Genomic DNA, 15,608 nt, shown 5'->3' with positions numbered 1-15,608 from the left:
ATGTTGAGCGCATCATGTGACACTTTACACTCTTTGCCGTCACATGCCATTAAACTACTACAGGCAGGTGAAGAGGGCCCAATGAGACGGCATAATTAAAGGAGCACCAGTCAAACTCCAAACAAGGGCAAAGCACGTGGAAAACATGATGCATGTATAATTGTGAGGAAGGTTCGTCAGCACCTTGTGGCCCTCAATCTTTCAGAAGGCCTGTGTGCTTTTAGCATCGATTACTCATTGTGAGACAAAAGATCAGTTCCACCAACAAGCTCAAGGCTCTGAATCAACTGATTAACTGAACAGCAATCAAAGACAATCAAGATGAAGCCGAGATGCTTTGAATACTTTGGCAGCGAATCAATAACGGCTGATGCAACAGAATCGGAATACGTGTAAAACATAAACTGAGCTGGCCAACAACCATGTTGGACTGCAGCGGGATTTATTTTAGTTACCATTTAAGGTAAACACAGACGAGCAGAACCAGGTCCCATTTGAGCTAAAATAAGCCTACAGCCAGATTTCGACAGACGAGATGTCATTGCACAAGTATGTCTCTGGAGACAGTCGATGAGCCGTGACTCGGGAGGCACATCTCAGGCCCCGGGGCTCAGGTGAGTGCTGAAAACAGACACCAGAGATGAGAAGAGGCCAAAGGGTCACTGCATGACTTCATCCTGCTACTGTCCTTATTTGAGACATGTGTTTATCACAGATGGAGTTTATTATGCAAACATCCACAAAGTGTTTGAGCATGCAGCCCCTGTCCCACGTCTAACTTTATCGATAGCGAGGACAATAACGAGCCATGCTATCTTTCATGTCCTGCCAAGGGTGGATTTTGATGTCACTACAGCTCTCAAAACTAAATAAGGATAACTGATGGCACCCTGGAGCTCAAGTGGGTTTCATAACCTTCAGAAGAACTGACCTAGGTATTTGATCCATCGTGTCCTCTCGAGACGATGACATAAGTCGGTAGGAATAGGGAAAACAACTGCAGACTACTATTAGCCAGTAATAGAGGACGATATTCATAGTACAGAAATGCCTGTAGAAAAGGGAATAAAGCCTGAAGCAAACGTGACAGTGACAGGTCACAGGGCAAACGTCCAACTGAAACACAGCATGAGATATAAACCGCTCAGACAGACTAATCCCACCGTGAGGACTACGTCTGAATTCATCTCAGGAACAGCTTCTCCAGGGGTGTCACACCACCTCCAGCTCGACAGAGGCTGATAGATAGCCCACAGCGTTATGTAACAAGCATCTTTTCCAACCAAACACTCCCCTCCTCTTCTTCCCACCAACACCAATTCTGTCATGCGTGGCCCACCCGTCTGACCACCGGCGCTCTCAGCCTGGGAGTGAATTCCTGCTGACAGAAGAAGCTTGGGGCTTCCAAGCGGGGTCTTCTGTTTATACCTCACGCCCGGCCCTGGGACCCATATGTCAAGGAGCAGGAAAAACTCTGATATCATCTGCTCACTGTGAAAACAACCTGCGGTGTCAAACAGTTGAGGAGGGATCTCTGTTACGGGGCCAATCATTTTGAGGAGAAAAGGCTTTAAGTCTGTGGATTCCCCTCGTTGCTGTCATGAAGAATCATTAGGTCTTCACGCAGTAATCAGGCATGACGTCTTCTGCTGCGTTAAGACATAATAAGAAATTAACTCTGACACGTGAAATCAGGGCAGAGGTGCCAAACGAAACACTATGTCCAAAAGAATACATCGAGGGAATAGTAGTCACAATTAGAATATCAAAAATAGCCTTCTCTTCCCACTACTATTCTGTCACACCGGTAATATCTCAAACTAAATATCTGCTAATACATATTCACACATGTAGTCATTTTAGACCAGAGCGAACCGGTTCGTTTGAACGAGTTATTTCTCTCTGGTAGAAATGGTGGCGAGCCTGCAGCACACTGCCAGGCAAAGGACCCGCTTTCATATGGGTAAACATCAACTACATATGGATCTGCTCAGCATCATGACAGCAGCATGGAGCAAGCTGGAGTCCTAAATTTGAACCTGAACTGCACTGCTAGTGTTGTGGCTTTTTCAAATATGAATAACAGGCTTGAAGGCTTTATAACAACTGCAGCAAAAGTTACAAAATATTCACAATAACTGTGCGGTTCCTCGTCATACGAGACTCTGTTGCTCGAAGCTCAGAATTTATCTCTCTCACGGCTATAATACAATATAAGGTATTTCATAATATGAATTGTGCATCTCAGTTTTGAACCTTCTTAAACCTATGTTGTTTGATTGAATTGCCACAAGGAGGCAGTACAACAAGATGTTCACCGCAACATAACAAAGTTAACAAAACAGGGCGAATGTTCTCTTTTATGTTCTCCAGTTATTTCTCTATCTGAGACTTTGTTCTTGGTTCCTGCTAAAGGTGTGTTGACCAAAATCAAGACTTTAAAGCTACTTTGATCAATTACACTGGGCAACAACATTTTAACGTTGTTTTGTACCACAGTTTAAAGTACGTGGAACTTGTAGTCCTTTTTACACTAAATTTAAGTCTGTTATAATAAATGTTTCTATCAGGCATGTTTTTTAAGTGTCTATTACTTGTTCATAACTTAAGCTGTTTTTACACTTACAAATATATGTATGATCAAATTATAAAGTGTAACTTTTGCTAATAATATCCTCTATAGGTGTTTTTTGGAGTCAGCAAGCAAAAATAAATGAGAAACAGATATTATTTTGCACGGGACAAAATCTGTTTCAACCAGTTATCTTTCCGCTGTTTCTCCCGGAACTAATTCGACTTTGGATGATGCCAATGTGATCCCGTACAAGTTTTTTTGTATTTTGTTAGATATTCTTCCCTAATAATCTGCTAGACGTTCTAGGAGAGGCCACATTCTACCTGTGGGCTGTCCCATAGCATTTCCAGAATCGACATAATGCTATACTTTTAATCTAATCTCTCCTTCCTGGTATAACTCATACAATTAATTTAGCCTCATCAGAAGCTAAATAATTACACTAAAACTGACCAGTTTCTGTTCTAGCCAATGTTCAACAAAAATTAAAAGAATAAAAACAGCAAAAAGAATATTCTGAAATGTGTACCATTGTTTTTGTACATTTTGTTTTGTCATGTCACGAAAGTGTGAAGAGGTTCTGAACACAAGTGACCAAAACAAAGCGAAACAGAAGTTCTACTGACGAACCTTCTTCATCTTTCAGCTGCATTTCACAGTCCTTGCTAGCAGTTGGAGTTTGCTCAGATGTCAAGGTGGCGGCTCAGCTGTGATCCATTCCTTTCCATAACTGAGCCATCTCTGTGACAACAGAGAGGATTCCATTGGCCGATGACGTCTGCAGTAAGACGCAGATCGTTTTTTGTGAAAAGTTCTGCAGCGCTACTAAGTGAAATTCATGGTTTCTGGTATGGTATTATCTTGCGACTTTTTGTACAAACTGTTTCTGATGACCTGGTCTTCACACTTTCAGCTAAAACACAGTGTTAAAAATGAAAACTAGATTAACATTGAAGTTAATACCTGCAAATTCAAAGCAAGCTGCCAGCTTAAAACATTGGAAAACTAACAATGAAAAAGTATGCTAGTGGCCTCATAGTTAATAAAATCCACCTCTTGGAAAAGGCAGCCCTATACATTTCGTTATTGTTGGAGTTCTGGGCATATCTTTGGAGTTCTCTACAAATGCCACATTGTGGTCAGAGGCTAAAAAGTGCAGCAGTGAGACAGAAACCACTTTCACTGAAGCGAAACAACTTGTTGTTCACCACTGGTGAAACCCAAGCAGGCCACTGGATGTCAGATTGAGATCCCCGGGTATTAATTAACAGCGTTGCAAAAGCAGAAGCAGAGCGGGCCACAGAAAAAGGCTGGAAGAGTGAGAGCGTTTTTCTTCGACGACCGTTGACAGGGTTTAAATTCTCCATACCCCTCGTCATCCTCACCTCCATCATCAAGCTGTCAGCGAGGACTTGTGGTACCATTTGAATTGTTTATGGAAGTATTAATATGCTGTTTTAGGGAGTAAAAATAAAGAATCATGTCACTGTATAACAGGTGCAGCAGAAGACTGGCAGAGCACAGACGCCACATGGAGTTTGGTGAAGTGAAACATGCTGTGAACCAATAAGGAAGTCCTCCAGACCAACAAGCGGAAAAAAAAGGCTGCCGAGCGGCGGCGTGGTAGTGCAGCGGACCGACAAAGAGCACATCTGCATTCTCCAAGTAGGTGGAGTGCTAAAACGTGTCCTCTGGACCTGCCTGGGGAACGTTCCACATTTACAGCGTCTTACTGACCACAGTCCAACAGCAAAACAGCTTGCCGAGAAAGTCCGAACCAGTCGATGCAATTTCATTAATTACATCCATTACAGGTGCATCATCATCGCCACTGACCCAGTTTCCCCACCACACGATTGCAGCCCATGTTGTCCAGTGAGTATAGGAGTCAGCGAGGGGCATATTTCATTCTATCGTAGGCCACATCTCACGCATGCACTCATGAAGTTGACTCCACATTTTAAAGGCTGACAAATGTCTGCATGCCTTTCTCAAAGTTTCATTAATTTGTATTTGCGCTGATGGAAATTTGCCTCAAGATTTTCACTAACAGGAGCCACTGGTCATTATACCCAGCAAATGACGGTCATATTATGTTTACAGACACGTTTAACCAAGCAGAACATGGAGTATCCCTCCAAATGCTGGACGCTGACGTAAAGTGCCTGCGCTCTGCTACATCTACAGTACATCTAGCCACTGACAACTATCTGGCTGCAACTGGATTTTCCATCCAGACTGCTGTCTAACAGAAAGAGACTATATTCATCTTAAACTGTCCCACTTTCCAGTCCATAAAAATCAGACATCTCCCAAACCAGAGCCTTGCCTTAGACCCCATTTATAGGAGCAGAGAGACGGCTTTTCCAGCCAGACCTGTCACACACTCTCACACACACACACACACACACACACACACACACACACACACACACACACACACACACACACACACACACACACACACACACACACACACACACACGCACACAGATTTGGCCTGTTGGGTTCAGGCTTCATTTCTCACACGCACACACAAACACACACTTTCTCTCTATCAACTCACAATTCCAAATTGAATTCTGACAGACGTCCATGCACTGCAGCAGTAGACTGGCATGGGTAAGGTTTCTGCTGCCTGCAGCTCCTATTTGCCTCCCACTAAACAGCTGTCAGGTTATATAAAAACTTCCACAGCATATGACACATCCTGTCAGTTAAAGTACAAAAAAAAAAAGGCTCCATGTGGGATTTTTAGACAAATTTGTGGACCCGTTTATTACTAAAAAATAACAAGCCAACACTGAAAAAAACATCATTCTATCGTACAAAGCAGGGTCCAGTTACTGCAGCACTCGAAATGCACTTCCACGGCAAGTTGTTATGACCACTGTAATGTCGCTGCATCTTTATATTCCTTCTGTGCAGTGAATATCACACATACAGTACATATTTCAGTGACCCGTAGTGCACATTGATGCACAATGAGGCGCCCTGTTTTAATAAAAGGAAGGACACGGTGGCAGCAAACGCAATCCCAACATTGAGTTCATTGTTTTATCAAAACTGAATCACTGCCACTAATCTAAAGAAAAAAGGCGGCTGATCTTTGAGTTAGTTGTGATCAGTTTTGACTTCCTAGACACCGAGTTTCATTAGATAGTCGGTCGGTACCATGATTTGAAGTATCCATATTATTGGATACCAGAAGCTGAATACAACAATATTAAGATTTTGTGAAGTTTTAAGACACCTTGCAAGCCATTCAGAAACTACTAGTGTTCACAAGAATGGTATAATTATATTGGAAATGGAATCTTAAACACATTTAAATTTTACATTATGAAAATAATTAGACAGTTTTGAGACTGTTCCTATTGCACACAAACAGTAATGTGCAAGGAGCAGGGGGAGGCAATAACATTTTGTGAGTAAGTATTCCAATTTACGTCACTTGATCAACGTCAGCACCTGAGTAACACACATTTGTGACCGCTGGTATTTGTGCTGTTGCATTTTCACTATGGACCTGACACTTGAACATCTAATTTTGTGTCAGTCAGCAGCAAAGACCCTTGAAACACTTTGGAAAGCCTTCCGTCACAGAAGCATTGAGCCGGGTGAGGTGTTTTCAAGGAAGGCAGAACCTCACTGTCTGAGACTGAAGAAGGTGCATCAGGTCAAAAGCACAAGCTCTTGGTTGTGCTTCCATAACCACAGCTGGTGGTTTTTCTTTGACATTCGTCCAACAGGGTCAGACTGTCACTGCCGACTTCCAGGGAGCTTTCCAAACGTGGCAGGAGTGCTGGAAGACGTGTACTGCTGCACAAAGGCAGCCACGTCTAAATCAGGTAGTTTTTGGTTGTTAAAGGCGCAGTCTCTGAACTTTTTGATTGCACTGCATATGTCAGCCAACAACTGGTTATTCCTGCAACAAAGCAGACACACCCTTATGTGTGTGAGCATTATCTATTTCGTCCTTTGATTGAATTTCAATATTAATAAATGTCTACGTTCATGTCACCTGGTCAGGTTGGATGCACATACTGGCAAATACAGCAGAGGTTGACGCAAATGCTGTTAAGCATAATAGTCACTGTTGGAAATGTATTAGTAAAATTTGACCTGATGACTGAGCTACATGAAAAGACAGAGGATCACACATTCCTTCCTGATGTTCATACATCAATGCAATCATCCAAGCGGCCACGTGGCAGCAGTGCAGTGCATGAAATCCTGCAGATACACATTAGGAGCTTCACCTCCCATTCACATTAACCATCACAGTTGTGAAAAAGCAGGTCTCAGTGATTTTCAATGCTTTCGACTGTGGCAGGATTGTTGTTGCCAGAGCGAGCCGGTTTGAGTTTTTCCTGAAGCTGCTGATCTCTTGACATTTTTACCACAACACTGTAGAGTTTACTCAAAGTGATGCAAAAAACAAATTAAATCCAGTGAATGGCAGAATTTGTTGAGAATGGTCAGACTGGCTGGAGCTCACAGAAAGGTAACGCCATCTCAGATGATCTCTCTTTACAACTGTGCTGAGCAGAAAAGCAGCTCAGGCTCACAACACGTCCGAGGCGGATGAGCTACAACTGCAGAACGTGTTGGGTGTCTCGTCCTGTCAGCAAAGAACACAAATCGGAGGCATCTGATGAGTCTTGTAATGGTATGGGAAATGTTTTCTTTATATTAACAACCATGGTCTGAATACTACCGCCTGTCGATTATTGTTTCTGACCATGTGTTGTCTGTTTATTACCCTCCTTTAATGCTTCCAGCAGGATAACGCACCACGTCACAAAGCAAAAGTCCTCTCAAACTACTTTCGTGAACATGACAGTGTGGTCAAGTGGACTTCAGTGGCCTCCCCAGGCAGCAGATCTGAATCCCGCAGAACATCTTTGGTGATGTGGTAAACCAGGAGACATGCAACATGAATGTGCAGCTGACAAACCAGCAGAAATGACGTAAAGAAGTCATGTCAATATGAAGCTCAGAAGAATGGTTCCAACATCTTGTGGAATCCATGACACCAAGAACTCAGGCAGTCTTAGAGTACGAGGAAGGCTTGTGTTAGCAAGCAGTTCCTTGTTGCTCTTTTAGTGTACTGTATATACTTAACTTCCCAGCAATCCATCAAAAGTTGATGAGGCATTTCACTCCAACCTAGAAAAATGTCATCCTGTTGGTGACACTTGAGGAAAATTCAGGTGACCACTAATGTCATTGGGATTCCTCCTCGAAAAGCTGAGTGTTCGTATGAAATTTCATGGAAATCCACAGATATTTCAGCCTTGACCAAAGTGATGGAAAAGAGCAACCATCACTGCCAGCCCCTGAGGCGCCATAATATTAAGGCCTAAAGTATTGTTTCACAGCGCTTTAAAGCTCGGCTGGGAATGGCCACGAACCGGTTTCATCTCTGTCAGAGAGAGCATCACAAAATCCGGCTTGGTTCTGGTAGCCATCAGTAAATCCTGGCCAAAGCCCAAAGGTTGTGAGCCAGGCATTTTAAAACATCATGACATACTCTAACAATTTGAGCGATCACCCACATCATTGCTCAATCACTTTTTCCTTTCAGTAGGATGACTTTTATATCAGGCTTTTATGTAATTTTAATTTCTATGTAAGCTATTGCTGTTTTATGTTTGTATTTTACTTTAATGCCATGCTTAAATCCAGCCCTGAAATGTTCTTTACTGTTCTGCTTGTTGTTTTATTCTCTATGTGGCACTCTGCATTCGTTTTTGTAACTGCTGAAATTGTAAACATAAACAGAACTATTTTCACATGCAGCGAGAGCATCTCATCTCCTCTGCACCGAGAAAGCGGCTGATGCCACGATGAGGGCTGTCACTGCGATGTTGACAGACTGCTGCCTAATATAGACGAGGCCAAACAAAAGGACAAGGCCTTTGATACTTGGCTGGGGGAAACTTCTTAAAATAGAGGACCCAGTATCAATACGAAGCAACGGTATTCTCGTACTGACACCCCTGGGGAGCGTGAGGTCACAGCACTAACAGCACAAACATTAGAACCTGAGAACATTGTCTGCGTGGTCAGTTTACTGGCAGCAGCAGCTATACCTATCTGCGACAAATGTTTGAGGAGTTGATGTTCCACATTCTCTTCGGCACCAAACGGTGCATGTATGCACCTACTCATATACTTTACAACAGATGTAGTAGTGAAAAGACAAGTATTCAAAAAGTGAGAGCAAGTGTCTCTCAAGTTAGAGACTGAAGAATTATTTACGGTTTGTGGTTTTGTTAAGTAACACAGCATGACAAGTGATGCCTCTGACTGTTTACCACACGGACCACTGCAAAGGCTCACGGTGAACCCTCGTCCAAAATATCAACTCTCCTTGACTAACGATTGAGCCGGAGTCGCCTCTCCAGCTCATAAACAGCCCTCTCTGTGGAATCTCCACTAGGAAACATGTGTCTTCATGTGCTGACCCTGGCTGAGTCCACGGACTCAGCGGCCCCCTAATACGCAGACCTTTCCATCACTTCTTCGCTGCAGAAAATCTTGTAAAAAGCACTTTACATTGCAGCAGCACCAGCACCAGCCAGGTTTACTCAGAACAATCAACATAAAGTTGTTTTAAAATGTTACCAGTACTAGAAGATTATGAAAACTGAGCAAAGCAATAAACTTCATGAAGCTTCACTGTGGTTGATCCGTTTCCCCCCCCCCCAAAAAAAGAAAAAAAAGTCCAACTTTAATTAGACTGAGTAGCTCTTTGGTGCCAAAAGCAAACAGTGGGTGCACTGAGTGTATGAACTGTGCAAATGGTAAATAAAACAGTAATGAAGAAATTGAGAGTGCAAAGCCAGCAAAACGTCCTCCACAGATAAATTAAACGTATTAAACAAAAGTGCTTCAGAACACTATCTGGCCCACAGCACCGAAATTTGGTCCGATTAAATGAGGTAGTCTTGGTCCGGATCGAACTGAAATGAGGTTTGGTTCATTTGCGGTTTGAAAACCCTTTTTTGGATGATTCGGACTTTGGGACCAATTACAGGAAGTTGAGGCAGGCTGTTGTCTCCCATTAAACAGTAGAATGGCCTCCATGAATATTTGGGTCATTAACTACATGACCTCTCTGGAATCAATTTCACAAAAATCCAACATAGCAAAAGACACCTTTAATCCCTGTGGTTGTATTACTTAATTCTGCACCAAGAGCACATATCCGTTATATTCGTCATAATGTTTGACTCTGCAGCAAAGTGCTGGACTGACGGATCCCTGCAGGTTCATTCTAATGTAGATTGACTTTGCCAGCCTTTAATCGTCAATTAACTTTAATTGTTTTAATTTGTTTAACGCAGCAGCCTAAATCTATTTTCTTGTATATGCGAATGTTGGTTTAATGTCTCCTTATCCTGCCGTCAGACAAACGTTTCCTTCCTTATGGTGCTATGTTGCTGCATCCCACCTGTGTTAAGTGTATGGTGGCACTTCACCTGTTAATAAGGGTCCCAAACAGGAGCCTGATGGTCCTCTGAATGTTCTCGGTGCACAGCCAGCTCCACTGGTCCTTCATCAGCAGACACAGGATGTTCATGGCCACCTCAGCCAGCGCCGTCTCCGATGCTGGGCCCACAACATGCAAAACATATACAAACACTACTGGTGAATGACATACTGTAAGAGAATTATCGCGGTATTGATAAAGAGCAGATATTTAAAATATACTGTGTGTAGATTCAGGGCAGTGCGCAATAAGCTGCATCTCACAGATGATTTGTAAAGAGACATATGGTATGTAGTATCTGAAACCAAATCATTAGTTTCAGGTTAATCCATTTCACCCGTGTGCATTTGCTGAACGTGCAGGTCTGATTAACACATCTGTACACCTCATACATTTATTCACACTGCCCTCGTGTGGTAAGACGCTGCTGGTTCTGCTGAGTATGATCCATTATGTTTTCTGCTTCATCTGCGTGCACTGTGGCTTTCTAATTGAAGGGATCTTCGTGTTAGGACAACTCTTTCAATGCTATCATCAGGATACATTGAAGTGCATGTATGTTAAGAGTGAAAAGCTCAATCAGAAAACTGACAACATCCAGCAGTGACATCATAATTTGACAGGTGACCGAAACTCTCAGCTCAACAGCACGCCTTGAGTGATGGCTATTAAAGCTTTGCATTTTCATCCTTTGATACTTTTTTCCACTACAACAGCTCCTACTCAGTGTTGGAATCTAGACCTGACATGAATTCAAGGTGACCACGGCCACTGTCATGTGTAATTAACAAAAACGCTTGACGCTTGAGGAGTGCTTCAGGCAGAAAAGACTGAGAATGAGGTAGAGAATGAAGTAGATACTACATCAATGCACTTGGATAACTTGTTTACTGACAGGTTTCTGCCATAACAGGTTTCTTTATTAGTGAAAGGGTTTCAGAGAACTTTGGTCACAGAGATGGAGATCTGCTGAGGAACCTAAATTGACCAAGGGATGCTGATGAGTATCCCCGATGTTGCTCTGACCCCGTCATCCAGCCATAACGCTTTGGCCCTTGTCAGTGTCCCTGAGGTCTTTAAAACTGCAAATCAAGTGTTTTTGCAAAACCATGATTTATTATTTGTTGTTGTTTAGGGAGGTTTTTTTGTAAAACTCATCTGTGGTCCTTCTTGGATCATGCTACTGATGGAACTTGACTGTACAAAAATGTATGTCAGTCAAGTTTAGCTACTAATTCTTGACCAAATTAAATAAATGGACTTATTTCAGCAGATTTTCACAGATAAATATTGAACAGAGATAAATTTAGCGTCAGTATTTCAGCAGGGACAGAATTCACAGTCAGGATATGGGTTGACTTAATGTACTGCAAATACACCAATTGAAACTTTAAGGTATTCTGACTTTTACACATTTACTGTGAAAGTAGCATATTAGTCCTCTGTGAACTGTCAGTCTGGTAGCTTCTTCAGAACTAAGGACTCCGGTCACCCTTCATTCACCCTGACTGTCTGGAAAAGAAAAATGTCTCGTTTTTCAAAAAGACGATCAGCAGATACCGAGACGAGGAAAAAAATGCAATTTGGATTCAATTTAACGGGGAATGTCTCATTCCAGTGTCAAACATATGCAGAGATTGTTTCCACATGATGTTAATGAGATCAACCCTTTTTCCTTTTGTGATTCCCTGTGATGAAGTAAGATGGAGCAGTGGTGGTGCATGATGCAACAAGGTGGGATGGTGAGAGACATTCTACTTAATAGTTAAAGACAGCTAACAAATCAGTGTTAGAGTTGAAACTCAGCACGAGTTCCTTCATCAGGATGAAAACAAACAGGGTGAAATGTTAGTTGAAAAAACAAAACAAACCAATGCATCTTGAAACCAACTTCTTTTTCATGGTAACCACACAAGTGAAGGGAGCTCAATTGATTTAAAAAAAAAAATCCCAGTGTGTTTCGAATTGCATTATGGATAATGAGGAGCATAAAAAGGATAAGGATTTTGGTCCTTTTTTTTTTAACTGTCAAAAGTGGACTCCCCGTTAAATAAAAGACAGCAATGCAAATTTAAAGGAAAAAGAACGAAACAGGAATGAACTGAGGAATCAGGTAGGTGGTCTGGACCCCCAAATCACCAATGTGATTCCGTGACACCCTTTTTACTGGAATACAAAAAAGGAACTCCCTCCTCCCCCACCGACCGAGGCATTTTTCAGGGAAAGCTCCTTACTTCAGGGTCAACAAATGCAAGACATCACACAGTGGTTCCACACAGAGTTTACTTGGGCCCAGGTATATTTACGGAAAGTATACATATGTAGCGACCCATTTTAGCATTTTTAATTTTTGTATCTGTCGGAGAGGACAGCGGTATTGCTCTACCCATCCTCTACATGTTTATTCTGTTGTCATAAAAAATTGGAATTGATGTCTGCCCATCAATGAATTAATATTGTTGGCCTTTATTATACTTTTACTGCACACGAATGTCGTCGTAAATTTGAGATCGTTATCTTCCTTCAGTGTTCTCTCTCCCGCTCCGCTCAGACTGAGTCATCCCTACAAAGCAAATGTCTGAACAAAGGCCGAAAAGGCCGAAATGCCAAGACTTAAGTTTCTGACGAAAAGCCCTTTTTTTTTTTTTTAAATCAAAATCTTTCTAGCATTTCACGCACATTCCAACCACATACTAGGTTTGGCTCTAGTCAACCAAGCATCCCATGTCCCTTTTTGAGACCAAAGTTAGTACTGGACAGGGGTTTCCAATGCAATGTAATGCTGTCATGGTGAATGCACATTTATCCCACATTCATTCCATTCATATCTGACCACTGTCACAGAATTATCATTAAGTGTTATTAAGTGTTGTTTGCATGTCGTACGCTCCAGTCTACAGTTGAAGCAGTGAAGTGTAATTCAACAACAAAAAACTGGATTACATAAGTAACAAAGTATCACTTTTAATTCTTGCTTTGCTTCCTCACACTCACGGTCTCTTCAGCTACGGCAACATACCAAGATGTATCAAAACATGAATATCTCTGACTGATGAATCTGATGTGGGACTGGAATGTCTGGAACTAAATGGTTTCTATCAGTTGACCCCGCCGCGATCACGGTGAGAGACGGAATAGAAAGTTGTGGTGAGAGAGTGAGTCAGTGAGCTGATGAGGCACAAAGGAAAACAAAAGCAGACATGCCAGAGTGAGTCAGACAAACATGATGAATGATGAAAGGCTGGAAGGTTCAGATTCAAGTTCAACATTGGACTTTTGTTTTGTAATACAAGTCAATAGAAGTGTGATGATTCCTGTAAAGATCTGACCAGCCCTGGAATCGAACCGGAGATGTGTTGCTCACATCATGCATCCTCAGCCCTCACGCAGAAGATTTGAGATACGTACCAACTGAGCAAACTTGCCAGAACGTAACATCAAGCAAAGCGAATACAGTGTTACACTCAAGCCCTTTCCTCACCTTGTTCCGGACTCTGCTTTTCCCCCGAGCTGTAATCCAGAGAGTCTCGGAGTTCTCCCAGCAGCGGACTGCCTTCCCTCTCTGGCTCGGCTCTGATGGACACTTTCTCCTGTTCAGTGATAAAGTTTTTCAAGTCTTCCAGAGACATCGCCTTAAACACCTGTTGGCGCACAGAGCAGGAGAATTAAACAAAGAAAAACCTCCGAATGAGTGAGTGGTTACCAGTGAGAGTAATTCCAGCATGCTCTGGCACTACTGTGCAGCTCTGACAAAGTGGGTAAATGGTTTTGAGCATCACACCTCCGCGAAACGGCTTCTTTCACTATCAGAATTTGATCCATTCTGTCTGTGAAGTCGAGATGAGCCACACAACTCAATTATTTTATTCCCATTTAAGTTAGCAAAGGACTAAACTGGAAGGTGCCAGCTCTGTCTGCATAAGTCTCTAATGCACCTACTCTGCTCAAAGTGCCCAGTCAGTACTCATCTGGCCAGCATGAGGACGTCTCACCAGACGGCACATTTAAAAACTGGGTACACTGTAAAATAAAAAAAAATTTTATCTGGCTTTAAAAGTTTGAATCAGCATTTTGAGAACTCGTTTGCAAGGACATGTGTCGAACAGCTATTATTATATGTAAAAGTCCCAGACTTTAGGTTTAAAATGAGAAATAGACGAAAAGTCCCTTTTTAAAATAGTTTAAATTGCAGAAGTGTGAAAGTTGCTTACTGTGCTAGTTTGTTCGCAACTGAACAAAACTGGCGGTCTTAAGTCGGAGCCATTCATAAAGGGGATGTTTTTACTGGAGAACTTCAGGCGGGACCTGGGAATATAAAAGCAAATAAATATGCACACGCACAAACAGGTACACACACACTCAGACACACACACACAATCACACCACTAAAAATAATTAAACCTACATCAAGACAACATGAGTCCGATTTAACGCGGTAACTATCAACATGTATAGTAATGCTCTCTGCTACAAAGACACAATCCGACTAAAAATGTATTTGTGCGAGTTGGAAAAATAATTTAGGATAACAACCTCCTTTAATCTGTTGTTACAAATATAATGTAGCCTATCAGCTAAAATACCTGACAACTGTGATATTAAACGTGAGCGAAATATAAAGTGTGGAAGCCTTCAGCACAGTGGCTGGAGTCAGATACACTGATCACCGGCCCGCTTACAAAGAGAAGAAGCACAAACACACATGCACGTGAATTATGAATATGTTAAATTTCTTGTTAAGAACCTCTGCTCCTAAATTTGTTTGCATGCTCCTAAATTTGTTGAATTTCAGAGCAGGTGAGCTCCTTGGGGAAAAAAGGTTAGCGCATGCAGTTCATGCTCTGCCCCCAGGTCCTATCCTCCTCCATGTGTGTAATGATCCCTCACTGGCTTCCCATCCACAACCACGACTACAATTTGAGCCTCAAAGTTCACTATGGAGGTATGGAAATACATTGTTCAGCCAATGTGAATGAGTCTCAGCAAGCTCTCAATAAAAAACGACGTTGAATATCGCCATGCAGAAGAGCTACTGAATGGACAACAAAGTGCTAAGGGTGCACCGGTCAAATGGAAGCAAACCCATCGCCACGCATTTAGAGATTCTGGTAAAGTGTGTTATCAACTAACTATACAAAAACATTTCAAACTAATGAGTGGAATATGGATATCTCCAACACCATGACAGATGGTTAAAATAATAAGACGAGAGTAAGAAGATTTCAAAAAAGCTCTTCGTACTTGCTCTTTTTGTCCGCACTTAGTATCCCTCCATCCATCTCGGACTCATTATCCTCTGTGGGGCTCTGAGGTTCTGAACGAGGAAATGCCGTCTTCAGGGTGTCCACAATGGCATTCACCATAATCTAGACACACACGTACAGTACCGCATTAAAAACGAACTGTAACTCGAACAGAGGCTGAGGCATAATGTTCTTCCGCATTAAACAAAGATGCTGCGTTAGTCTGACATTAGCAACTTCCACACTCAAGTATTTGCACCTTTTTTTTTTTTAAGTTGCGGTTTAAGTG

The 15,608-nt window shown here is 42.1% G+C and overlaps 1 protein-coding gene across 3 annotated transcripts in view; it reads right to left on the bottom strand.

Moving 5' to 3' along the window:
- The window catches only part of snx19b (sorting nexin 19b), a 43,169-nt gene that overhangs the window by 21,756 nt on the left and 5,805 nt on the right, over nucleotides 1-15,608 (bottom strand). For all 3 annotated transcript variants that reach the window (XM_069147351.1, XM_069147353.1, XM_069147352.1), the window contains exons 8-11: nucleotides 15,318-15,442; nucleotides 14,288-14,381; nucleotides 13,558-13,717; nucleotides 10,066-10,195 (exon numbers count right to left, since the gene is read on the bottom strand). In XM_069147351.1, the coding sequence (XP_069003452.1) occupies nucleotides 10,066-10,195; nucleotides 13,558-13,717; nucleotides 14,288-14,381; nucleotides 15,318-15,442 (509 nt within the window). The remainder of the gene's footprint in view (nucleotides 1-10,065; nucleotides 10,196-13,557; nucleotides 13,718-14,287; nucleotides 14,382-15,317; nucleotides 15,443-15,608) is intronic.

Source organism: Embiotoca jacksoni, unplaced genomic scaffold (assembly GCF_022577435.1).
Source record: "Embiotoca jacksoni isolate LCO1_2020_lvr unplaced genomic scaffold, fEmbJac1.0.p SCAF_14, whole genome shotgun sequence".
NCBI classification, from domain to species: Eukaryota; Metazoa; Chordata; class Actinopteri; family Embiotocidae; genus Embiotoca; species Embiotoca jacksoni.
This window is presented reverse-complemented; position numbering and strand designations above follow the sequence as displayed.